At 38.0% G+C, this 25851-nt stretch overlaps 1 protein-coding gene across 3 annotated transcripts; it reads right to left on the bottom strand.

The window, feature by feature from the left end:
* Position 1: 1 nt before the first annotated feature.
* Positions 2 to 12071, bottom strand: LOC141586276 (uncharacterized). Of its 3 annotated transcripts, XM_074407450.1 has the most exons (20): positions 10281 to 12029; positions 8328 to 8413; positions 7489 to 7872; positions 7308 to 7391; positions 6812 to 7189; positions 6597 to 6657; positions 5502 to 5637; positions 5081 to 5178; positions 4764 to 4982; positions 4335 to 4582; positions 3992 to 4222; positions 3689 to 3898; positions 3547 to 3600; positions 3368 to 3433; positions 3140 to 3283; positions 2994 to 3047; positions 2443 to 2502; positions 1347 to 1739; positions 900 to 944; positions 2 to 595 (listed from the first exon to the last, which is right to left on the bottom strand). In XM_074407450.1, the coding sequence occupies exons 1-19, from the start codon at positions 11605 to 11607 to the stop codon at positions 927 to 929; spliced, it is 4251 nt and encodes a 1416-aa protein (XP_074263551.1). In that variant the 5' UTR covers positions 11608 to 12029; the 3' UTR covers positions 2 to 595; positions 900 to 926. The 3 variants fall into 3 exon arrangements, with proteins under 3 accessions (XP_074263551.1, XP_074263549.1, XP_074263550.1); XM_074407448.1 differs by lacking the exon at positions 900 to 944 and having other exon boundaries at positions 10281 to 12071; XM_074407449.1 differs by lacking the exon at positions 900 to 944 and having other exon boundaries at positions 1231 to 1739; positions 10281 to 12069.
* Between the last annotated feature and the right edge of the window lie 13780 nt (positions 12072 to 25851).

The following is a 25851-nucleotide window of genomic DNA, read 5'->3' as shown; positions in this document are numbered from 1 at the left end:
GAACTGAACATCAGTTCGAAAGCTACTAATTTAATTCCTGTATTGAACTGATGTACCAGTGATTACATTGAGGAGACACTCTATAGGGATATATACACTACACTTTACAAAGCATTAGCAACAAGTGATCCCTTCCAACAACTTGCTTACAATTACAAGGCAAGCCCTATAGATTCATTTTTTTATCATCAAAGAAAAAGGGCATAAAGCATTTCAGGCTTCTAGACCACTGTACAATTGCTCTGAGAATGAATGTACAACAAATGACACCCAAAATTTATCTATCCCAATTCGAATCCTGAGTCTAGTGAAAAAATTCCAAACCTCCATTACGGCATCAAATTAACTCTGGGAAGCATCATGTTTACCACGGTAGGTGTCAGGCGTAGGTGTCGGCCACAGACCCACAAACTGTGTATCTTTGCTTCTACCCATCGTCGTCGTCGTCGTCCTTGTCAGCAGAATCATGGCCAGCTTCCTTCTCATCGGAGAGGGAGTCAAGAGGAACATAAAAGTATCCCTTCGGTAACCGACGATTCCGCGAAGATGCTTGATCAGATGTCATTAACATCTCTTTTCCGATTGATTCAGTGTTCTGCAAACCAGCCAGCTGAATCAGTACATAAAACATGTTTTCGGGTATGCTGTACATGGTCTCACGCAACCCCGGCTAATTGCAAATAAGATCAAGATTATTCTACCATGACTCTTGCTTAAAATTGATATATAATACACTCCAATAGTCCAAGAATCAGGCAACCTTGTCATATACTGAGTATATATATAAGGCGTCTCCTGACACTTTTATACTTAACAGTACAAAACATGACCTGTTTTCAAACAGCTTTAATATAGCATTACACAGATACGAATATGACATACAACAGCAACAACATTACCCCTTGCTTAAGGAGAAAAACATTATTTTAGCGCCTCAAGAGCTCCTGCAAGATGACGGGGGGTCGAATGTAAGCAACCCCAAATTTTGTTTTGCAAAATTACCCATAATGAAGATTGCAGAAAGAACTACAAACAAATTACAGTTACTTCACGATAAAAAAGAAGCTTTTAGTGAGCCGTTTTGCTTTCTTCCATCATATTCCCGAACCACAGTATAGTGAGACTGTGGCTCCATTGGAAATGGAAATAAAACATGTAATATCGTCTTAATTCACCTTTATCACATAAGATAATCATATTGTCAAAGCTGCAAATGTTATAGTTTATTACCCTGAATGGAATAGTACAGGCATTCTTCTGAGTTGTTTTCATTAAGAGTGTTTCATCTGTTTTGGAGAAAGATGAAGCATTGAGCCGCTACTACTACTTGGAAGTAGAGACGATACCTTTCTTGATTTTACCATCTTCTCCCCACTCTGTGAAACATTCCTACGACTTGTAGTTGCTCTAGCGGGTATTTGCTTCCCAGCAAACGGTGTCCTCTCTGTAGGCTTTGGGGTAGAAATACGTTGCGATGTAGAACCATCATCTGTCTTTTGATCATGATCTATGGATGGTGGAAGCCTAATGCAGCGTTTGGATGATAAAGCACTGTCAACAGTGACATCATCAGACTTCTGCATTGCTTCACTGCATGACCTAGAATTCCCCTTCAGAGAAGTTGTAGCAGACTCTGAGCTGCCTTCAGGTGGCAAGAAGGGACGGCGGGCAAGCATGGAAAGAGGCAAAGAGTCTCGTTTTGAAGCAAGAATGTCATAATTGCACAGGACCAATTCTCGCTGCATTCACAGGCAGTTAGTCAGAAGGAATACTACTTGAAGCACTGCTTGGAAATAGCATGTTAGTATAACATACTCGACGAAACACACACAAGCATAGTGTGATTAACAATGTCAAACTACAAGAAGTAAGAACAAAAGCTTTTGCTTATCAGCTCAACATATAAACATGCTCTTCTGGAAACCTAATGAACGAGATGGCAGATCAAGAAGCCATAACAGCACAAGACACGTCAACCAGCATGCAGAAGCAATCTTGAAAAAAGACTAAAAGAAAGAACGTTGCAACACCACTACATCAGTGTACAAATCCTATGTCATACCCTCTCCCATTCATTGGAATTGCGACATTCTGAAGAAAAAAAATGTGAATTCTGAAGAAAAATAATAAATAGGAGGGAGTTTTTTGGTGTTATACAAGGCATGAAGTCAGTTCAATTAGAGGGGAGGGGGATGCAAACCTGACTAACTAGTATCGTCGTACCTCAACGGCTCAACCTTAAACACTAAGAATCAAAGATATTACCTATGTCATGTTATGATCATAAGTTAACAAGACTTGGGACTTGGGAGTAGCACAATGTCACGGAAAAACAGCAATAAAGAATTAAATGAGTAAAGCTTAAGTGATCATCTATATATTCAAGAAAACATGCTAGACCAAAACATTGGTCATGCTTGAAGCCACGGGTCCTGAAGTTACCTTCAACTTTTCACGTTTGACGATCCTCTCGCAAAGAAGCCTTAACTTCTCGAGCTCAACCTGAACAGAGTTCACATTGCAAACCTATTAGGTTGGTATCAATGTATCATATGGATTATCAAGGATGGTAGATTCTCTAAAGTTCAACCATGGAGACAATACCAACATATGTAGTTTTCAAGAAACAGAGTTCACATTGCAAACCTTAATTTTTCAAAAGTAGTTTTCAAGAAACAGAAACATGCTTCTATTTTTATGGGCAAAAACATGTTATTTGAGTTTTTGAGAATCTACTATTAACTTCTAAATTTATGATATGTTTGGCCAAAAAGTGTTTTTAAGTCTAAAAACACTTTGAAAAGCAAGGCCAAACACACACTTAATCAAGTGACAAATTAACAGCTATTTAGCAAAACACGGGTACACAGGTGACAGGACTAAACGAGTTGCTCTGCAGCATCCCATCACGATAACAGACAAAAATTTCAATGAAAACATCCAAAAGTAACAGAAATGCCAGTATTATAAAAGTTGCTCATGTTTCAACTCACCCGATGTTGTTTAACAACTTTCAAGTCTTCAGCACCATGCTTCTGAGTGTCGGCCTAATCATCAAACAATGAATACCAGTCATGACAAGAGAGAGCAGCAGAGCTGTTCAATGGAGCTCTAGAAAACAAGAACAATCCCGACTTACTTTTACTTTTTGATCCGAACTGTGCTTGCAGCAATAAGCTTTGTGTTGCATCTTACCACCGCCAATGTACTTGGTGTACATATAATAGCCAGCAGATCTACCACAAGAGGGATGGAATGTAGCCTGGCAATTGCCATAATTGCACTGCAACCAACAGCAAGATGAAGTCAATGATATATTCCATCAGAGTAACGAAAAACATTCAGCATATAAAAGATAGACGATTACCTTTATGCATGCACCAAATCTACGATTGCACACAGAACAAATGTCATTGCCTTTGACCAGTGTCTCCTGGCATACAAAAGAAATTGTGAACTTGACATAAGTGCTTGTAGCAGAAATGGAAACCAAGTACTATTGAAGCTGGAGAGAGGAAACAAAATCAGAAAGTTAAAAAAACAAACCATTCCTTCAACAGGAAACGCCTGTCCTCTTCGAAAGGTTGAATCAAACACCCACTGCACAATTGAAAAGATCATAGACTGGTTTAGAAGACCTTGAGACAAAAAAAAAGTGAGCACATCACAACTTTGACATAACTTTCACCTCAGCACAAATTGCATGAATCCATTGACCGTTACTGGACTTCCTAAAGGCACCATTTGAAGCACCACATAATCCACATTCTGCAATTGGATAAGGCTTTTCTAAGGTAGTCCTTGAAGCCTTAGATGAAAATGATTCTTCACATAGTTCGCAGTACCAAGGACCTGTAGATTCCTTCACACTACGGTAGCAGTTCATATGAACAGCAACCTTTACCCAAACAAATGCATAGTGAGATGCCACGTGAACTTTAAATGAAAACATAAAATACCAGTAACATTTTAAATATAATGTTAACTATACCTTGCAACTCAAACAGATAAGTATAGGATTCAATAAACTCTCAGTGCGTCTACATATGTCACATGATTTAAAATGTTCCTTAGGCGACCCAGGACTGTACTGAAACATATCAGAGTATCCATCTGAAATGGCCTTCGGAACATCAAAGCTTGAGTTGAACTCCTTGGGACGAGGAACTGGCAGCGATGATAGCCCTTCTCGAATTCCAGAGACCTCCATCTTGAACGGGTTCTGGAAAAATGATAACACATTGATATTAATTAAAAAGGTACTATACATTAACAAGGATCCTGAACTATCAGAAGAGTAATAGAAAAATGAATCAGATTTCATAAGTTATGACCTCTTGCTGTGAAGATTCATCAATTGTGTCTTTCCTCAATGAAGAAACCCTAGACGAAGCAGCAGCGGCTGCAGTGGCAGCAGCAAGTACAGCCTGGGCTTCCTTATGCCTTCGTTCTTTCCTGCTCTGTTTCCTTGCTTCTTTAAGCTCGTAAACATATTGGTTCACGAGGACATCATCCCATCTTCGCTTCCGCACTGCATCTATCTCATCAGGAAGACCCCTGACAACCTTACGAACCAGCTGATCTGCAAATATTATTATTCAACTCATTTCAATGTGAAAAATCAAGGCCAAAATAGATGGTTAAGAAATAAAGACTCCAAATTTGGGAACATATCATGCACAAATTGATCTAGACAGACCAAATCCAAATTCTATAAAATAATGACTTAATGAAATGAACGAACATATTGAGAAAAAAATTACCTGCACGATGTTTCAAGGCAACAGCATTGCATAACAGCCGCTGCTGAGAAAAGATGATCTCCCCTTCCACTTCATTCTCCGGGGATAAATCCAAAATCCCCATTTTCTTGGCTATTTGTAGGTCCCCTAGTTTCCCCTCATTTCTTTGTTCAACCTTGTCAGCATCATCACCAGTGGTTTGGGATTGATCCACAGCAGATGACTCAGTCTCTGTCCAGCCTGGATCAATCAATTGTAAAGTTAGTTATTAGAGATGGTCACCTTGGGAAAACAAAAAATTAGCAATGAACACTAGGCTAGATTGACTAGAAAACTACCATTATACTGCGTCTTCTTAACAAGCAAGCATTGCACTTCCTCTAATTTTTTTTCGATGTAAGGATGCACAAAAGAATCTGGTCCAGGTGTAAAATCTCTGCATAAAAAGACAAAATTTAAGTTTTTACTATAACACTCCCTTTTTTCTTTAATATCTTAAACTTTCAAAATGGGACACTACTCGAGGAAGATAATAAGCAACATAAACGTAGAGATTAGAAAAAGTATGTGGGCCACAATTGAATGAGAAAGTGACAGATCAAAACGAGAGACCAAAAAGAGGAAGTGGAAGAAATCAAAGAAATGAACCAAAAAAGAAATGTAGAAGAATCGAAGAAAATGAGGGAGTATAACATCTACACTGAGTTTGAGAAAGACATAAAAAAAAGTTTAGCTAAGTATAATAGATCAGACGTGTACCCATCAAAATAGCCAGCTGTATTGATAGGAGGAGGTTCCTGGTCCAAGTTCAACACAAAAGGCTTTCTGGGGAGAGTAACCTCCTCTGCTACATTGCTATCGACATTACAAGGGCTGAGTGATTTGACTAAGATACCTGACCAACAAATGTAAGCTATGAGGGTAATGGAAAAAAAAGAACAGAATTTTACTCTAAAAGTACGTCATCATCTCAGATGACTGCAAGCACATCAAAAGTTTGTTTAGATGCTCATGGTTACCGAATTCGCTCCGTACCCTACGAATCGAGAATCGTTAAAAGCGAATTCTATCATGTTGCTTACTGAAAATACATATAATAGACATTCTATAAGAGCGAATCGCGAATTGGTAAGGACGTATTCATAGCGAATCCGGTAACCATAGTGATATCAGCCACTAAATCGGTAACCAAGATGAAAAGATCAATATTTTTTTACTTTAACCGGATGAATGAAAAGGGAAACACCACGTGAACGCCATGCTAATGCTAATAGATCAGCACATGGAGGCAACAGCACAAAAAACAACCAAATAGAATATCAATGCATCTACACGAGTCAGCAAATGCGAAACAGTGAATGTTATAGACAGAAAAAAAAATACTCTAACAAGCCTATGTCAGAACTTTGACAGGTGATGAAGGCTCTAGTGGGTGAAGATATAGTAAACCTAAACTACAGAAACATTATGATCAGCAGAAATTGCCTATGTATAATTTACAAGTTATCACTGCCATTCCTGGCAGGTGTCTTCAATCAATCATCAAATTAGCTTACTGCACCGTACAAAGACAACTTTTTCATAGATGTCCTCCATCATGACTCATGAGACATCACAATTCCACATAATCATCTTGAGTAAATTTTCTTCCAACAGAAAGGGGAAAGAATCATAACTCTTGCCACTAAAAACATATACACAACACATGCAAACATGTGCAGCCTCCTAGCTGCAATTGACTCATTCGAAAAACACGCCTAGGATAACTAGCATGCAGCACTAGCGAAATTAAACTCAATGTCTCAACAGCTTTGACATGTCAAAACGAAACTTGATAAACGCCAAAAGAATTACTTTCAGATGCAGGCAAAGGTTCTTCAACAGAATGCTCAAATCCATTGGTCTCAACCACAATCTGCACCAAAAACAGCTTAGTTACAATGTAATTTTCACGCAGCCATATTAACAGACATACGGGACTACTACTACGAGATAGAGAGTAAAGTGCATAATAAAAAAGAATATGCAGGAAAAAACAAAAAAGAAAAGAAAAATAGTCAAACAAACACCTTTTCCATGCCATCAGCAATTGCATCTTTGCTTGATTGATCATGGTCTCCATTAACCTGTTCTTGTTCTATCTCATCCTTGATTGAAGTATCATTCACAGGCGGCTTATCATTCCAAAGGGGTGTAACTTTTTCCTCTTTCACAATGTTTCCAACGGTTCTTCTCCTTTGCGGAACTGACTTAACAGGAACAACATCTGGCATATCCAAGTCCATTACAGCATTTCCATCAGAGGGGTCTTCGCTAACCAATTCAGCCTTTGGAGGCATCAGCCGTCTAACTTTAGCTCTCAAATCCTTTTCAGATGTATTCATGTAAGCATGATCTGTAAGCCACTTAAGAACCTTGCAAGACATCTCTGGACCCAGGTGATTGCTCTGTAGCATCAATTCAACGGTCATTCAAAAACATGAACTACAGGATGCATTAATGGTACACCTCAAGTTTTCTAGCTGATTCATACAGAATAATCAAAAACAATGAACTCAATATTACAGCGAGTTTGGTTGCCAAGGAATCCTCAGTGGTGCTGATTTCAGAAGCAATTTGCTCAAGGCTAACTTTTCCACGTTCCAAAAGCTGTAAACAAGAAAATAACAGATTGTAACAATCCTTCACCCATAAAAATCCATACATGACATAGGTGGGGAAAAAAAGTAATACTGGTGACAAGCACCTTCTTTAAAACCGCACCAAGATCAACATATTGAATTTTATCTGGAAACACCTTCTGCCCAGGAGGCTTCACCTCATGTGACCCTTGATGATCACCTGATCCCGAGTTAAGCTCTGTCTTTGACTTTATCCCATTTTGCATCACATCTTGTGACACGTGTTCTGCTGAAGAATTGGTATTAGCATCTGCTGCTTCTACATACGAAATTACTCTGTCTCCATTCTTACAGCCAATTTTAAGCTTCTTAATTTTATTTCCTTGTTGAACTGAGATAGCAAGTGAATCGCCACTAAAAGCATCGTTGTGTTCATTATTCTCCATGGTGCCAATGCCAGAACCACAATTATCCCCAGAATGTTTGCCACAGAATGCCCGAAGTTCAATCTGCAGATAATAAAAATTTTAAGCCATTTCAGGACAACCTAGTTTGGCTGATTCTATATTCAAAAGAACATTGGACTGACGGTCTCTCACTAAGATATTGAGAGATGACTCTTACTTTCCCCTTTAAGGGTTTTTCTTGCCACTTCTATTGTTGATCGTGACCCAAAGTGACTTGAACTTCTACCTATTTTCATAATAAGCATACTCATTTAATCTTTCACTTGATTCATACCTTTTTTTTCTTACATGTGCCATTTTTATTTTATAATGTAGAATGGTCTCAAAATAATTATTTTGTGAGTCTGTCCCTCAAAAGACCTAATCTTCTATAATTAAGCATAAATAAAATCAAGAAAGGGGGATAATAAAACTGATGTTATTCATGGTCTTCGGAAAATTTGAATCTCTAACACTATCTATCACTTTCTCAGTTGGAGCATCAAATACATGCTTACATCATCACAGCCAAATTTGCCCCAAATCTCCAGTTTGTTTCTTGCCTCCCTGGCACATATAGGATGAATAGAAGCTCTGCATGATCCTGCAAAACCAGTCACGTGTAAGAGTGAAAATCAGAAAAGATGTTACAAAAAGTAATTAGAACCTTGGAAGGCTCACAGATGGCGAGACTCCAAAAGACCAAAACCCCTTTCACTAGGGCAAGAATAACAATACTGACACATTACAAGATCAGAATATAAAAAAGGGGCCATCATCATAGATCAGGTTGTTACGATTTATCTTAAACAGGAAGTGAAAAATAGAGAACAAAGCAACTTGAGATCATCGACAAATTTGACATCACTTAAAATGGAGACCCTTGTCCTCTAGATAATAGCTACTGTTAACGAGAGAAATCAAGCTAACATAATAATCTCTTGTACAGAATAGACCTAAGACATCGTATGTATGTTAATACAAACGGACACTCCAGGGGTAAGATGAAACAGAAACAAATCAATGGAAAGCAACTTTATTGCAAAATCTCAAATTAAATATCAAAAAAAAAGGTCCAACCCATAACACTGTTTCAGTCTACTCTGTTTTCAGACATATTGCGCATAGCAACACACAGAATATAGACATGAGGCACTATTGTCTCCGATAAATAACTACCCTATCCCTCTCTATATTCCACCCATATCCTGTACAGTCACCAGGATACAAACAGTAGGTTTTCTCTCTCCTAAATAACAAGTACAGCAGTAATTTGGACTTTCTGACTACTCAAAAAACATCCATGAACATTCAAGTCTAGGCGTAAACCACAAAAATATACTTATGATTACATAAAGGAGCAGAAAACGCATAAATGGTACTGAAGAGGGTGAAACTCAAAATAGAGGCTACATGAACACATGATATGCAAGAGTTAGACCACCTTAAACAACTTCAAAGTACTAAAAAAAATGTGTTCAATGTCCATTCCATTTGACCCCAGTATAAGTAAGCGTATTTCAAACAGCTACAAGGTTTTTTTTTTTTCAAAACGGCTAAAAGCTTTGAATTGCCTTCACCTGGAATAAATAGGTTCTAGAGCAAAAAGATTCATGTAAAAGCTATTCACATTCTTTTTTACATGGCTGCCAAGCACGAACACACTATTCACACAAGCGAGAGCGCCCAACAATCATTTCAAGAAACTGCAACTGGCTTCCGGAAAATTCCTCGTAGAAATCTCCAACAAAAAAGGAGGGGGGATCCATCTAAGCTTCTCACTTGCTGACATAACTAAGAAATACCAAGATAAGCCAAAAATAATGCCCTCCTAAATGCTAATAATTTTCCCACAGTGTCTAACGTTGTCACATTATATCCCGAACTTATCTCCATCTTCTGCAATTGGTTTTACTCTTCTGTCTTTTACACCTTCTGTAATTTCTACCCCGCAAATTTTTGCCTAACCAACTTCGCTTATCTACAGTGATTCACATTCTCTCCAAAGTCTCCACCTTTTCATTGTTTCAGACCTATTAACGGTCATACAATGATATGTGTTTGCTTACCAAGGTCTCCCGATAGGCTCTTTAAAATTCACATTTAAATTTCAAACGAATGCGGAAATGATATAATGATACAAATCAACTATGACCTGTACTTTATTTCAGAAATCTATTGAACCAAAAGCCCGGCAACTAGAAGTGGGCATAGAAATCACACCAAGGCAAAATGTTGTCAGATGATCAGGACATGCAAGCGAACAGTTCAAGCCAATTAGATAAACCGTGAGTCACAGACTACTTACAACATCGAAGAAACTTAAGTTCGCAACTGAAAGTATTCCGTAGAAAATTCATCAGACTCCACATTTTCGGAAACAGTACAACAGCGGAATGATCACTATATTTCATTATACACTCAAACAGAAGTCCAATAGCATAATTTATAAGCTACACAACAAAACATACCATCGCTGCATCGAACAGAAGAGCCAACCCTGATTTTGCACAAGTTACATAGTAATTTCTCCCGAACATCCTTGATTCCTTCTGCACATATAAGCGGTTCCATCATCCTAGTGTCTTCTATGTGAACCTCTGGCATCCACTGGCCACAGAACAAATGTGCAAACTCAACAGAACCCTCAGCACCTGATCTCTGGAAGCGTTTGGAGGCCCCACCCGACTTTGGACAGAGAACACAAGGCCTATCACTACTCGAGGCATTTCCGGCTACAGCATCACTTTTATGCTTACACAAGGAACACGTCCACGACTCGTTGACCTCTCCTTGCACGCCGTAGCACTTCTGGTGAACGACAACCTTACACGACTTACAAACCACCAACGAGTTCAACTGATCCCCTGTATCTCCTATACTACAAACATGGCATAAGCTAGAACTACCCTCACAAGGCTGTGCAACCATAAGTCTTTCTAACCCTGCATTCTCACCCAATAGCTTCCTTTTTTTCGTGGGTCGAGTAGTTGCGAGCAAAACCCTGTTTCTAGAACCTAAAACCCATTCTATACTACTACATAACTGCGTCGAAGGAACGACACTCGATTTATCATTATTATCCTTCTCTATGCTAACTTCAGGCTTATCACATTCCTTCTCAACTTCCTCCTCAATTTCCATATCAGAGCAATCAACATCACGGTTCGTTTCACCATGCCCATTTTCCTCCTTAGCTACATTTTCAGCTGGAACATCTTCAATTCTTAAAACACCATCATCAACATGATCATCTACTACGTTATTATCACCATTATTATCACAACCATCATTACTCCTAATAGCATTTCGAAAAACAGGGATAGTCAAGAAAGAATTAACACTATCTAACGAAGAAAATGATAATGAAAGTCGATACAACCTCTCAACATCCAGCAACGCCAGCTCCCTAAAGTACTTCTCCCACTCAACCCAAATATTCGCGTTTTTCGACTTCTCCGACGATTTTCTCGACTTCTTAGTCTCAAGATGATGCCGCTTATGCTTCCTACGACTATCAGAATGCTTCGACAACAAGCTAGACAACACACTAGGCAGTGTCGGCGCTTTTTTCGCCAAAACCTCAGCCGAATCAAACGGCGAACGCTCCGACAACGCTTTAATCGCTTGCGTATACAAATCCACGCCTAAAACAACACTTTCCGAATTTTCCGGCGAGTTCGCCGGAAACTTCGCCGGCGCCGGCGGTCGACTCACCGGAAAATCACCGTCACCACCGTCGTCACCTCCGCTACCTATCATATTCCCCTTTCCCTGACATCTGACACCTTCGTTCATCAAATTCCCCCACCACACATCAATTTCGATTACACAAACCCTAACCCTAATTTTTACCCCCTTTTTTTCTCCGAAATCAAACAAAATCAGAAATCGAACAAATTCAAGATCTAGAATTCGCCGAAAAGAGAGAATCAAGAGGAGAAAGAACAAATCGAAGGATGAAAAGGATTAAATTTGATTGAAAAAGGTGAGAGAGAGGATAAGTTATCGGCGATTTTAGGGTTAGGTTTACGGTTTTGTTTTAATTTTATTTTTATTTTTCGGTTTTGTTTTTTATCGTTCGTCGAAATCCGAAGTTTCGGTGTTGAAAGAGGGGAAATTTAGAGAGAAAGGGAAAAAATTGGGGCTTTTTTTAGTGGGAAAAAAATGTTGATGAGAGAGAGTTGTAGAGATTCACGTTTTTTGGGGTGTAGGTGGACACCGTATTTTTCTGCTTTACGCTTTTTTTAATTGTTTTGTGTGTCATACACTCGTACGTCGCACCCATATAACAAAATTAATACTCCCTCCAATTCACCATATTCTTCCCTATTTTTTAAAACGGTTATTCAGGTTTTCTTCCCCTTTCTATTTTTGATAACTTTTTACTCTTATTTTATTCATACCTCTCTCCTATTACCCCACTCACCCAACTCTTTTAATTCTATTTTATTCTTTACTTTAATATTTGTGGCCCACAATTTATTATTTAACTCCTAATTATTCATTCCTCTCTCCTATCACCAAACCCTACCCAACTTTTTATCAATATAATACTCCATTTCTTAATTCTTGTGCCCAAAGTAAAGAGGAAGAAAATAGAGGATTGGAGGGAGTAGTATTAATTAATTAGACTTGGGACCGTGCATTGCATATTGATAAAATTAAATCCGACCCTTTAAGGTCTTGTTTGATTGCCCACCAAATCTTATCTTTATAAAATCAAGAACATTTAAGCCATCCTCATGAAGCCACATCATCACACACATTTTTAAAAAGAAAAAGAAAAACAATAAATGTGGGACCCGCAGCAAATAATTAGGATTTAATTTCTGAAAAATCTTCATGTTTATGTTTTGTACGTAAATGTTTACAATTATGTTTTATACGTACATAAATATTAATGAATAACGAATAATGAATAGTTAAATTAAAAATAATTCATTAACTTTTATATAATTCATGTAGCAACTAGCAAATAAATTGAAGAAAATTGAAAATAAAATGCGATTGAACTTATGCCTTGAATTAATAAAGTCAATATTACTAAACATAGACTCAATATCACTAAAGATATATATATATATGTGTTCATTACTTATTTGTGCTTATTGTCAGTATACATCGAAATTACATTAAACTTGATAATAAATTACCTACTAAAAATTGCAATTATATTTGTTAAATATTTGAATTACATTAAATCGGATAGAAGGCTTTTTTCACCAATTCTTGAAAAGAAATTTTGAAAATACTTTTGATTAGTATAAAAAAAAAGTAAAAACAATTAAAAGAAATAGTGTTACATAATAATTTGGATTAAAATGGGAATGGTTCATTTTGAAATTTGCAAGTGAATTACATTTTTTTTAAAACAAAATAGCTATTTTATCATCAAATAAAATTAAAGTTATATAAATTGTTGTTAAATTTAAAGTACTAAAATTAATATATTTTTTTTTATTCATATTTAACATCAACTTATTAATGACATATCGGGTCGAGTAGGTCGGGTTGGATAGAGTTTCAACTCTAAAATAACAAATCATTTTACGTTAGGTAATTGTTTTGTGAGTCAAAGTTTACGGGTTTTGACCTTGGAAATAACAAGTCAGGTTAATTCAGGTCAAGTCAAATTTTTATAGTGTCTACATTATGAACTTAAAAAATGTAAACACAAATATAAATAATTAATCAGTTTATTTAGACTCAAATATAAACGATTCGGATTGGGTCAAAACTCAAAATTCGGGAACTCTATAACATGAGGCAAATTTGTAATACGAGTTACATGACGGGGACGGGTTACAGTCAGTAAACAAGTTAAGTAAGTTTATTGCGCTTTTATTTTGTCATTTTTTTTTACTATGAAAACAAAATCCCATTTTTAAATAGGGAAGCTATTTTTATGAAAAAAATAATTTTCTATTAATGCTTTAATAATAGTTGTGACTTATACTATATTAGATAAACTTATATTTAACCGGTCAGATATAGTCATATGATGGATCGGATTTCGACCAAAGTTAATAGGTTACTTCGAGTTAATCCACAAATCAAGCTTCACGAGTCAAGACCCAGGAAAAAATAGATTCAGTTGGGTTAAATATTAACAAGTACATATTTTGTTGTTTAACTTTTTCAATTACAAATCTTTTAATAAACAAAATCACTAATTAATTTTCACGCATATTCACATAAATTCATTAAAAGATGTTAATCTTCATAAAAAAAATCTCCTTTCATTTTATTTCTCGGCTTTTACTCAGTCTCTCGATTATTATGTTAAGTAGGTATTCATACTTGAACTATCAAGAGGACAAATCATAATTTAATCAGTACTCGGACAATAAACCTAAGACTTCATGTATTTTACATCCTCTTTGATAATTACAAATGTAATTTATAATTCAAATCTACATAGAAAATATAATTATCTTTTTTTATAAATCTTGCTAATCTACAATATTAAATTACATATCCGTGCAATTTTGCACGGGTTAAAAACTAGTTTATGAGAATTCTAAAATCACATAAATTGTGGTTTTGTAGGTTGTTTGGTTACCCCATTTTTTTTTGTAAAATGGAGGAGTTTCCAACTCCTGCATGATGGGGAATTTGACTACCTGTCCCCTCATGATCATTGGAAACTCCGAGAATATAACTCAAACATGGCAACCAAACGGATTCTTGTAATTCATGTGAATTTTGATGTTGGAATTAAACTCCCGTGCATTGCAAATTTTGATTCCCGTATGAACCAAACAAAGCCTAAATAATATTTTTTCTACAAAACCCCGTTATTCCTTTATTTTTACCCATAAATTTAGAACCGTTCGATAATCCTAAGATGCGATTTGGGTCACCCAGAGAAAATGGCTCCCCTCCCATTTTTTGTAGTGGAAATACGAGGATTAGTGGATTATATTATTTTATTTTGTTTTTAGAAGATTAAAATACAGTAAAAAAAATGATGGATTTCTTTTTTATCATTTGTTTATCTTTGATTAAAATACCTTTCACCAAAAATTTATCTATATTCGATCTATATAGATAAAGCAAGTTTTTTTCAAGCGAATGGAGAGTCTCCTACCTTTGTGAAATTCGAGGAGCTGTAGAAAAATAAAAAAAAAATAAAAAGAATATAACAATAGACGTTAATCCATTGTAATAATATTATAACAATGAGAAGTTGAAACCAAGCACACTTGATGGTATTTGTATTAAGAGTGAAATACATGTTTGCAATTTAGCATGATAGTGTTTTATACGGCCTCAGCGACTTCAACATGTATTTATATCCTTATATATAAAGGCCCTTATGTTAGACAATACAAAAGAATTCTTGCTTTATAACTGTCATATTCCTTTATACAAGAGTATTGATTATACGTATTGTTTGTGTTATTTATAATGTGATTGCTTGCATATTCTCCTATGATTATATTCTCATACTCTTATTGAGCAGTGTATCTAAAGTGTTAACTGTGCATTTTGTTTGTAATTTCAGGTACAATATGAAGTTTAATATGGGATTGAGTATACAGCTGATTGGTTATTTCAAGCATAATAGAAAGTTGAGGGTATAACAAAGTATTAGGATATTAGGCTCATTAGGGCCGAATATCATTAGGGTTAGGTTACGAGTTACGGCGGCTACCGTCTAGGGTTTAGAGTATCGTCGTCTATTATATATATCGTCAATGTATTCTCATGAGATGACAATTCAATAATAACATTTCCTTATGCAATCATCTCCCCTCCATAATCTTAACATGGTATCAGAGGCTCTCGCTCTTTAGGGCTAAATAAATTTTGTTGCCCTGCCGGTGGGTGTTTAACTTAGCTACCATGCCCACCGGCGGGATTTCGCTATCAATTTCCGATTACACGTACTTTTCATATTTAAAAAAAAAAAAAAAAAAAAGTACTGGTATCATTGTTTGCAGCAACGAGGTTCCAAGGATTTATATCCAAGGAAACCACAATTGATCTTCATGGCATGCCACGTTATGGTGCAAATGTCAATTTGAGATGATGTATTTGATTGTCTCCTTTGTCCATGAGTATTGCAGCAATACAGACCCATGACTTTACGTCTGGGTTTTTTCTTTGTTTTTATTTAAAAAAAAACTTCTAATAATGTTTTTTCTCCTTTTACCGAGATTGCTCTAAATTTTGATCGAGGTGCTACAAAATAAAAGAAAAAAAACTGGCGAGTTACGCAAGAAAATTGTCTGGCGAAACCAATACGCACTGAAATAAACTGACGAGTTACGCACGAAAAAAACTGGCGAGTTACGCAATGAAAAGTGTCTAGCGAGTCCTAAACGCAGTGAAAATTGTCTGGCTAGTTCCTATACGCACCCCTTACCACCCTGTGAAGATGAGAAGGTTTTCTGAAGAGAGATTGAGATGAAGACTTTTTTTTATTATTATGATTTTATTGTAATTCTCCAATCGTAAAGTTCATACTATGTACTGCTTTTACGATTGCGGGAGGGTATTAAGATATTAGGCCCATTAGGGCCGACTATCATTAGGGTTAGGTTATGAGTTACGACTGCTACCGTCTTGGGTTTAGAGTATCGTCGTCTATTATATATATCGTCCATGTATTCTCATGAGATGATAACTCAATAATACAATTCTCTCTTATGCATTCTTCTCCCCTCTATAATAATCTTAACACAAAGTCAAATTTCACATAGTTCTGAAGGAAAAGTTAATTTGAGTTAACCCATATCGATTTACAATTTTAGAGATATGGAGCTAATTTTAAGTTAACAAATACTCCTTCGTCTCATTCATTAGTTTATTAACGTGTGCTCGGGCATACGTTAGAAAGTATAATTATGCATTACTCCCTACCTTTTTATTTTTGAATAAAATTTACAACGAATTGTGACATATAGAATTGTTATTTACAATATTTAACACTAAAGTAAATCAAACGAACCTAAGTTAGCAAATTTGTTTATTTGACCTTCATCGCGTTCGTTCTCCATCAAGTTTGTGGCTGCAGTTGTGCATTGCCACTATTTGGTTCCTGCGAAAACAATTTGAAAATATATTTAGCAAAACTCGTTGGTTATATTATACTCCACCAACCACTCGTTATAAAAACCGATTATATTATATATCGGGCACACGTTAGAAAAACCGCTTATATAATACTCCTCCTGAATCCTAACACATGTTGTAAAAATCAATTATATTATACTTTCCCATTATACTCTTATTATCATATTTTTCCTAATACACTACTCTCACCAAAAAATTTAGAACTTATGTCACGATAGAGTGTAAAAGCCACAATAACAATTCTCATAATTGGGCACATGGTTCGGGTTCCAATATGTGCATAAAAGGGCTCGAATCCATCAAACGTCCCGCCGAAACTCAAAACCTTGAAAATATTAACTCTACGATAGCTAGCAGATGGAGTAGTATCTGGCCAGAATAATGATGGTCACACCGATTACCGAGCAAGTTTTGGATGACAATTGATTGGATTGATGAGAAAAAACAATATACAATATTTTAGAAGTTGTTGGTGTTGATAGTAGTACTATACACCATAGTTGAATTCAAGTTTATCTATCACGAGAGTATTATTTTGTATGATATTTGCAAATATACAGAAGTTTGATTAAGAACAAACACAAGTCTTTCAGTTGCACTATAAGTTCATCATTCCCTAAAATCGATGTATATCATATATTCAAATGATATAATTGATACACTTATATCTTGTATAGTTGTATAACGACATAACGTATGATTAGGTTAGCAAATTTGTAGCTAACAACTTATGTATAAATAGCTGGACATCATGCTTTATAATGTATGCAATTCTAAGCTCTGCATATGGATGAAAATACTCTTATCCTACTAATACGTTAAAGTCAAAAGATGGTGGATTTGCAATTCGTTTATTAGAAAATTATTTTCATACATAGGTAGAACATTGGACAAATAAAGTAGCATATATATAGTTGTGATTCCTGAAACATTTTTTGGTTACCATATTCTACTCTCATCCAAACCAAAGATAACATGGGAGGACACACAAGTTTAAGAAAATAGAGAAAAGGTAAGGGTAGTATTGGAATTGAAGTACGACCACTTGTAACCTGATTAAAAGAGAGCCACGAAAATGATGGTATTGTATTTAAATAATAAGGGTGTATGAGGGGTCTTTAGAAATGTTTTTTAACAAAAAAAGGAATGGGTAGTTTGGTTTGGATGGTCCGAATAAGGAAAGTGTTACCTTTCGTTTGAATGGGAGAGATTATAAAACAGAGCACTACAAACATACCCGTACATCGCACGAGCATTAAATTTAGTAAAAATAATAAAAGAAAAGTATACTACTTACTTTATTCATTGTTTCTGAACCCTTTTATTTTGATATCTCATCGATTTTGTATACAAGTGGTATTTAATCATTACTATTATATGTCTTACCCATTTATAATCAGTTTCCACACCCCTAGACAAAACCATCAAATCTCCCACCCTCTACCTTCATAGACAATCAATAACCTTTCAGACCAATCACTCACACCAACTCCGCAAATTACGACCACCTTTGTATATAGAAAAAACCCACCATTCTTAGGAAGCGTCCTAACAGAAAAATAATTATCGACCCACAAAACAACGCAGTACCATATATCATATTATAGGTTTATACTTAGACTTATAGTTAGAGTCGGTAAACATTATCTCTATCTGCTATAAAACGAAAATGAATCAAACATGATTTATCGGGTAAAGTAAAGATAGTGTAACACTACATTCCATTAAAGTAACTAGGACACTAATTCGACATAAACTAATTTAGGCTAAGGCTTAGCGTTTTCAACACGAACGCTACACGTATGACCTAATTATTGTAAAGACTATTATTTTCTTACATATAATTTTCAATGTTTGAATAATCAAGTGGTTGCCTTTATTTTCTATTCATAACCATTTTGGTAAATATAAAACAACTTGTAAAAATTTGTGTTTGCAAAATCACCAATAAGTAAACTATACAACAAATTGTGCTGGTTGTATGAATAAAATTCGAGCTTTATATTGTGTTTAATTGAGTTTAGACCTATAGCTCACGAGCTTTAATTGAAAGAATCTGAGTTTTATTATAAAAATACTAAACTTAAAAAATTAAAATTAAACGCAAAAAATAATGTATATGAACTCAATTAGATTTTAATTTTTGACATTAAAAAAATAAAAATAAAAATAAAAAATCATAAAAGCTCAAAAAAATACACATAAGCTGAATTAATACGTTTATGGTTGTACAATGTTCGTGTACAGCCAGTTGTATAATAGTGTGTGTGCAAAATCAGAGGCTCATAGCCTAAGATGTTGAATTTTGAATTGTTGTGTACGTCTTTCATTGTGTTTTTTCCCATGTAATTGTTGTGTTAATCACAAATCTCGGGTAAGACGGTCAGGCTGCCTTACACAAAAATATTTTATAATGAATACTCATGTTTGTAGGATACATGTAGTAGGCAATTTTAATGTAAAATCGCCTTATAAGAAATATATGGTTATTGTATTATTATTCAGCAGAAGAAAAATGTATGTGCTTGATCACATGTTTAATATGCCCACGTTTTAATTAGTTTATTACCTATTTTTTCTTTGTAAGATATACACGAAAACAAACAATGTGGTTAAGGGATTCAGGTTCAAGCTTCATCCCCAAGAGCAATCTTGCGGATTATTTATGTAATGGATAGGATCCAAATTGATGTTGTTGTTGTTGTTGCTGCTGTTGCTACTACTACTACTACTACTACTACTACTACTAATAATAATAATAATAATAATAATAATAATAATAATAATAATAATAATAATAATAATAATAATAATAATAATAATATTAAGAAGAAGAAGAAGAACAATAATAATAATAATAATAACAACAACAACACCAACAATAATAATAATAATGGGTCTGACTATGATTGGGAGGACCTATCGTAGTGTGCTTAGCTATCGACTGGGTATCCCGTTGTTCACAGTGTCTAGGCCATGTCCTGCTTGTTCTCGGGTTTTTGATGGGGATTATGGCGATCATGTTGTGTCATGTGCTGGTACTGTGGACGTTAAGCATCAGCATAATCTCGTTCGCGATACTTTATTGGACATCTGCTACAGGTCGAGGATCGTTGCTGGTAGGGAGGTTGACATCGGTTTGGTTGATGGGCATCGTAGCTCCCTTCGTCCGACGAATCTGCTTCTTTATTCATGGGACATGGGGCGCGTTATGTGTGTCGATCTGACGGGGCCTTCTCTCTTGTCTCAGACTGGGCTGTCTGATTTTGTGTTGGGTCGGGTTATCGTTGATGCTGCTCAGCGAAAGTGTGTCAAGTACCGGGATTTGTGCACGATGGCTGATTATGGTTTCCTACCCTTCTCTTTTTCTTCGCTAGGAGAGCTGGATATGGATGTTGTAGCTTTGCTCAAGCGGATCCAGATATTCTCGGTTTCTCAGGAAGTAGGGGCCCGTGCGGCCGCTTGCATTTTTACTAGACTTAGCTTTGTTATCGCTAAGGGACTGGGAGCCCAGATTGTATCTCGGCTAATTTCTTGTAAACTTTTGATTGATTAATAAAAGTGCGTTTTTATAAAATAATAATAATAATAATAAGTAGAACAACTCACCCGGTGTTATGCGTTGAAATAGTGACATTTGTTATGAAACATAAATTTTTTTTGTTTTTTTTTTAGGGGGGGGGGTGAGTCCCCCCGGGCCTACGCATTCCCGCATCACCACATGGACCATGTAAGCCACCCCCTTCGGGGGCTGTAGTGGCCAAGTGATCATCGCCCCAGCTGGTAGTCGAACCCATGACCTCACAACTCCTGCATTTCTGCAAGTTTCAAGGTTTAACCCGGCTACCACTAGACTAACACCATGTGGGGTCTGAATTTCTCAAACGCAAGATGAATTGGCGCTCCTCTTGTACTCTATGTGATGGCTTACCTACTTGTGTGGAATCTATTTCTCACCTATTCATAGATTGTAGCTTTGCAAAAGCTCTTTGGTTTGGCTGCCCTTCAGGATTTAGAATCACTGGGGGTGGATATTGATGTTAGTGTAACACTACGGATTTCCTTTGGAGCCTACTCGACCGAGTAGAGCTTACTCGGCCGAGTAGTGCTCTTTGTGAAAGTTATTTCGGTTCTGCCGAGGAACACTCGGCCGAGTATAGTGAATACTCGACCGAGTGTAGACCACTCGGCCGAGTGTCGTCACACTCGACCGAGTGTCCTGGTCCTGAGCGAAGTTATATTTTGACGGTTTGATTAGGGTATGATTAGGTTATTTTATATTTTCCGCGTCAGTTTTCTAATATCGTTTTCAAGCGTTATCAACTGCTACGTTACCTAATCACATCCAAATCATCCCCTAGTCCTTTCCTTGAGCATTTCGTAGCATCTTTGTGTGGATACTTGCGGTAACTCTTGCGTATAAGGTTTTGTTGCACTGTTGGTAAGTTCTACCTTTGTAATTGTTGCATCTTTTTGGGTTGCTATACATTTATGTGGAAGGGGATGTTGGGAATCGTTCAAAGTGTAATTGTGTTGTATGATCTTTGTATAGGAGAAGACTTCGTAGAGGAGCCTTTTTGATTGTCCGTGTTGCTTACTGCTGTGATTGCTAAGGTAGGGTTTCCCTACTCAGTTGCTGTGCTTTACATGACATGTTATTGTATTTATCGTTGTCTATTGATCATCGTAATGTGGAGATTGTTGTGATATTGTTGGTGTGAGGGGATTGAGATGGCAGTGATGTCATGTGATTGTGATTGTGGTGGAGTCACTTGCGGGAGTGGCTTCACACCCTGGTTCGCCCTCCGTGGAACCCGCCACGGGAGGGGATGTGCACATTAAGGGACGGGGATTGTTGTCGCTCGTTGAGGAGCCGGACTAGGTGGGATCGGCTGCGGTCACCCATCGCGCGAGGATTACCATGTTGCGATGGGTAATCTGGCAGGGCTACACACTTTAGTGTGTAGTCGGTTACTATGTGAGACAGGGTGATTGGGAGTAGACGATGATCAAACGAGTATTGCATTTGTTTGTCTTGTTTGTTGCATAATCGACCCGTTGTTGTTTGTGGAATCTGCGGTGATCCATTCGGGGATGGTGAGCGGGCTTGACGAGGTTTTGCTAGTGAGAGCTTGGGGATTATCTTGGGAGATTTGCCACCATGAGTCATAGCATCACCGTCGGAGTCTTAGCGAGTTTCTTTTATTATTAAGACTTCGGAGTTGTATTTCATTAGACGGTATTTGGGTTTGGATATTGTAAACTTTGCATTTTCATTCCTTTAATAAATGTGCTCGATTCGAGGCGCTTTTGATATGTACTAACCTCGGGCAACCGAGATGGTATGATCTTTCATACTTGGGCGGTCCCGTAAGGTACCTTGGTATGAGGGGGTGTTACAAAGTGGTATCGAGCCAAGATTCCGGCACCTAAACAAAATGAATTAATGAACCTAGGGAGTCTAAATAAAATGAACCCGGGGAGAGTAGTTCGGAGCTACCGCAAAGACTCGGGAGACGTCCGGTCGCATAATGGCCCTTACTAACTCGAGCCGGTAACTTGGGGAAAGTGTGAGGAGGACTAGGCCTTGTAAGTGTCCGTATGTGAAGATGCATGTTAGTGAAAGTCGATAATTGTATATATGTGCGATGAGATTCTTAACTGTTGTGATAGGAGAAGTAATTGATGAGACGGTTGTGATTTCAACGTTGGATTTAGCGTATGTGCAAATTGGATGTTGATATGTTTATAATATGGCGTTAAAGTTTTGATATATGCATTGCATGTTGATATGTTTATAACATGGTTTTGCCTTCTTCCGTTTTATTATGAGAATACTTGAGTATGATAGAAGAATCGTAAAGTAGTAACCTGTAAATAGTGTTACTCGGCCGAGCATGATAGGCACTCGACCGAGTATTGAGTACTCGGCCGAGCATAAGGGAACTCGACCGAGTGTTGTTTGTAGGAAAGTAGCAATCGCTACTGTTTATGATAACTCGGCCGAGCATGGGAGTACACTCGACCGAGTATGGTCCACTCGGCCGAGTGTTGCTATACTCGACCGAGTGCTTCTTTTTGTGTTTTGATGTTTGTCTCTGGAGTCGACACTCGACCGAGCATCTGAGAGGATACTCGACCGAGTGATCTTTACTCGACCGAGTGTTGTTTATACTCGGCCGAGCGTTCTTTCGGCGGAGGGGTGTTAAATTTTGAGCATGCGTTTACGTTTCTTTCTTTCTTATCAGCTCAAAATGCCGCCCAAAAGAACTCCTGCGCAGATCCAAGCTTCGGAGATGACTCTTGATGAGATTGCTCGCATGATTGAGCAACAAGAGGCTCTCCTTGAAGCTCTCAAAAGTGTGGGAAAGGGGAACGAGAAGCCGATTGATGCAACCCAGCTTAGCATCAACATTGCTCGTTTCCACCCTCCCACATATGACGGGGTAGGTGAACCAAAGCTGCTCGAGAAGTGGCACCGTGAGATTGAAGCTCTCATGGAAATGGTTAAGTGCCCCGAGGATATGATTGTTGAACAGGTTGTGTACTACCTAAGGGGAGAAGCGGCAGTTTGGTGGCAGAACGTCAAGGAAGATGCTAGAGCTTACTACCAGGAGGAAGGGGCTATTCCGTGGTGCAGGTTAAAGAGCGCTATGAGAGAGCGGTTTGTCTTGCGAGCATATCCGACACAAGATGAGATCCGACTTTGAATCTTTCACTATGTCTGAGGAGATGACAGTTACTGATTACTATCATCGATTTGTGGAGCTATCTCGTTATGTGGAAGATTTACAGCTCGGGCAAAAAGGTTTGGCTCTCCGATTTGAGAGGGGCTTGTCTGCTAAGATCGTGAGTCGTATGCAGGCTGGGGTTGCTACTGACCTCAAGGAGGTGTATCTGAGAGCGGGTCAAGCTGAGAGAATGGTGGATCTCTCAAGAGAGATCGAGGAGAGGTCTGCTACAGAAAAGAGAAAGGCGGCTGATGGTGGAAACAACAGTCAGCCCACAAACAAGAAAGGGAATTTCAACAATGCTAAGGCTTTTTCTGGTGGAGCCGGTTTCTCGGAGGTTCTCGTGGGTCGGGGAAAGAATGGGGGTCGGGCTGTAAGTGACAACACCAACCTTACGTGCTTCAACTGTGGTGGTGTAGGCCACAAAAGGCGGGAATGCACGAGCTACAAGCCCGGCAATGGTTCAGGAGCTCGATCAGGAAATTTCTCTCAGGGGCCGACTCAGAGTTTTGCTAGTAGCCGACCGGGAGGTTCATGGGGCAACAGAGGTGGACAGGGGTAACCGGGCGGTTACAACCGCGGTGGTGGTGGATCTTATCGGCGTCGAGAATAACGATGTCACCCGAGATTCGGCGGCTAAGCCAAGTACCTCCAATGCTTGATTCGGGGTGGAGGACGAGAAGAATAGTGGAAAGCTCTTCATGATGGATAAGCAGGAAGCACAAGATGATGCTCATGTAGTTCTGGTACCTTTCTTGTTAATAATGTACCGTCTTTTGTTTTGTTTGATTCCGGGGCTACACATTCGTTTGTGTCTAAGAGTCATGCAGTGTCTATGGGTTTGGGCAAGTTTGAGGTTGTAAAAGATGATGTGTTCATACCTTCAGGGGAGTCGGTGTCGTGTCTCAAGTTATATAAGGGTATACCTATGGTGATTGGAGGGGTAGATTTACCGGTAAACCTGTTAGAGTTTCCTAAGGATGGGTTTGAGGTAATTGTTGGGATGGACTGGCTGGGTAGGTATGATGCCAGGATAGATTGTAGACAGAAGAGAGTGTCTTTAAAGAGTCCCAAGGGTGTTAAAGTGTCCTATAGAGGGTTTGTGGTAAAGCCTAAGTGTAGGTTTATAGCGATTATGACTTTAAAGTCATGTTTAAGGAAGAAGTGTCCCTTAATCCTTTGTCATGTGAGGATCATCGGGTAGAGCCGCCGACAGCCTTCCGAGATTTCCGTGGTGAAGGAATTTGAAGATGTATTCCCTGAGGAGATACCGAGTTTGCCTCCCAAGAGGGATATTGATTTCAGCGTGGAGCTTAAACCGGAACGGTCCTATATCTAAAGCACCTTATCGTATGGCACCTAAGGAGTTGGGTGAGTTGAAGAAGCGATTACATGAGTTGTTAGACAAGGGTTATATCAGGCCTAGCGTGTCACCGTGGGGAGCTCCAATTCTTTTTGTAAAGAAGAAAGATGGGAGTATGAGATTGTGCATTGACTACATAGAGCTCAATCGGGTTACAGTGAAGAACAAGTATCCGTTGCCGAGGATTGACGATTTGTTCGATCGGCTTAGTGGAGCTGTGTGTTCTCTAAGATTGATCTCGAAATCGGGGTATCATCACCGAGGATAGCGGATGAAGATATTCCTAAAACAATGCGTTCGATCTCGTTATGGTCATTACGAGTATGTAGTGATGCCTTTTGGGTTGACCAATGCGCGGCGGCTTTTATGGATTTGATGAACCGGATCTTCACACCGTTTTTGGATAGGTTTGTGGTTGTTTTCATCGACGATATCCTAGTTTATTCCAAGACCAAGGAAGAACACGAAGAGCATTTGAGGATAGTCTTGCAGACCTTGAGAGAAAATCAGCTCTATGCCAAGTTATCCAAGTGTGAATTTTGGTTAGAGGAAGTTGCTTTTCTAGGTCATGTCATATCCAAGAAAGGGGTATCTGTGGATCCTAGTAAGATTGAGGCCGTTACCAAGTGGGAATCGCCAAGAATGTAGGCGAGATCCTGGAGCTTCTTAGGCCTTGCACGGCTACTCCGGAGATTTGTGAAGGATTTCTCTACCATAGCACGGCCTATGACGTCCTTGATGAGGAAAGAAGTCGGGTTTGTTTGGGATGAGAGTTGTGAAACGGCGTTTGGACCTTGAAAGAACGCTTGACCACAGCTCCTATCCTAGCCTTACCAGAGGGTTGTGAGAACTTTGAGGTTTATA

The sequence above is a fragment of the Silene latifolia genome, chromosome 6 (genome assembly GCF_048544455.1).
Source record: "Silene latifolia isolate original U9 population chromosome 6, ASM4854445v1, whole genome shotgun sequence".
Taxonomy (NCBI): Eukaryota; Viridiplantae; Streptophyta; class Magnoliopsida; order Caryophyllales; family Caryophyllaceae; genus Silene; species Silene latifolia.
The sequence above is the reverse complement of the archived record's forward strand: the minus strand, read 5'-3'. Positions and strand labels throughout refer to the sequence as shown.

Bases quoted from the DNA above. Each gene is read 5' to 3' on its own strand.
- LOC141586276 (XM_074407448.1), bottom strand. From the start codon at position 11,607: ATGAACGAAGGTGTCAGATGTCAGGGAAAGGGGAATATGATAGGTAGC. The intron at 7,190-7,307 runs GTAATATTGAGT...TTGATGCTACAG, and splicing joins CCTTGGCAACCAAACTCGCT to AGCAATCACCTGGGTCCAGA. The intron at 3,601-3,688 runs GTGAAAGTTATG...TCAATTGTGCAG, and splicing joins TTCATGCAATTTGTGCTGAG to TGGGTGTTTGATTCAACCTT.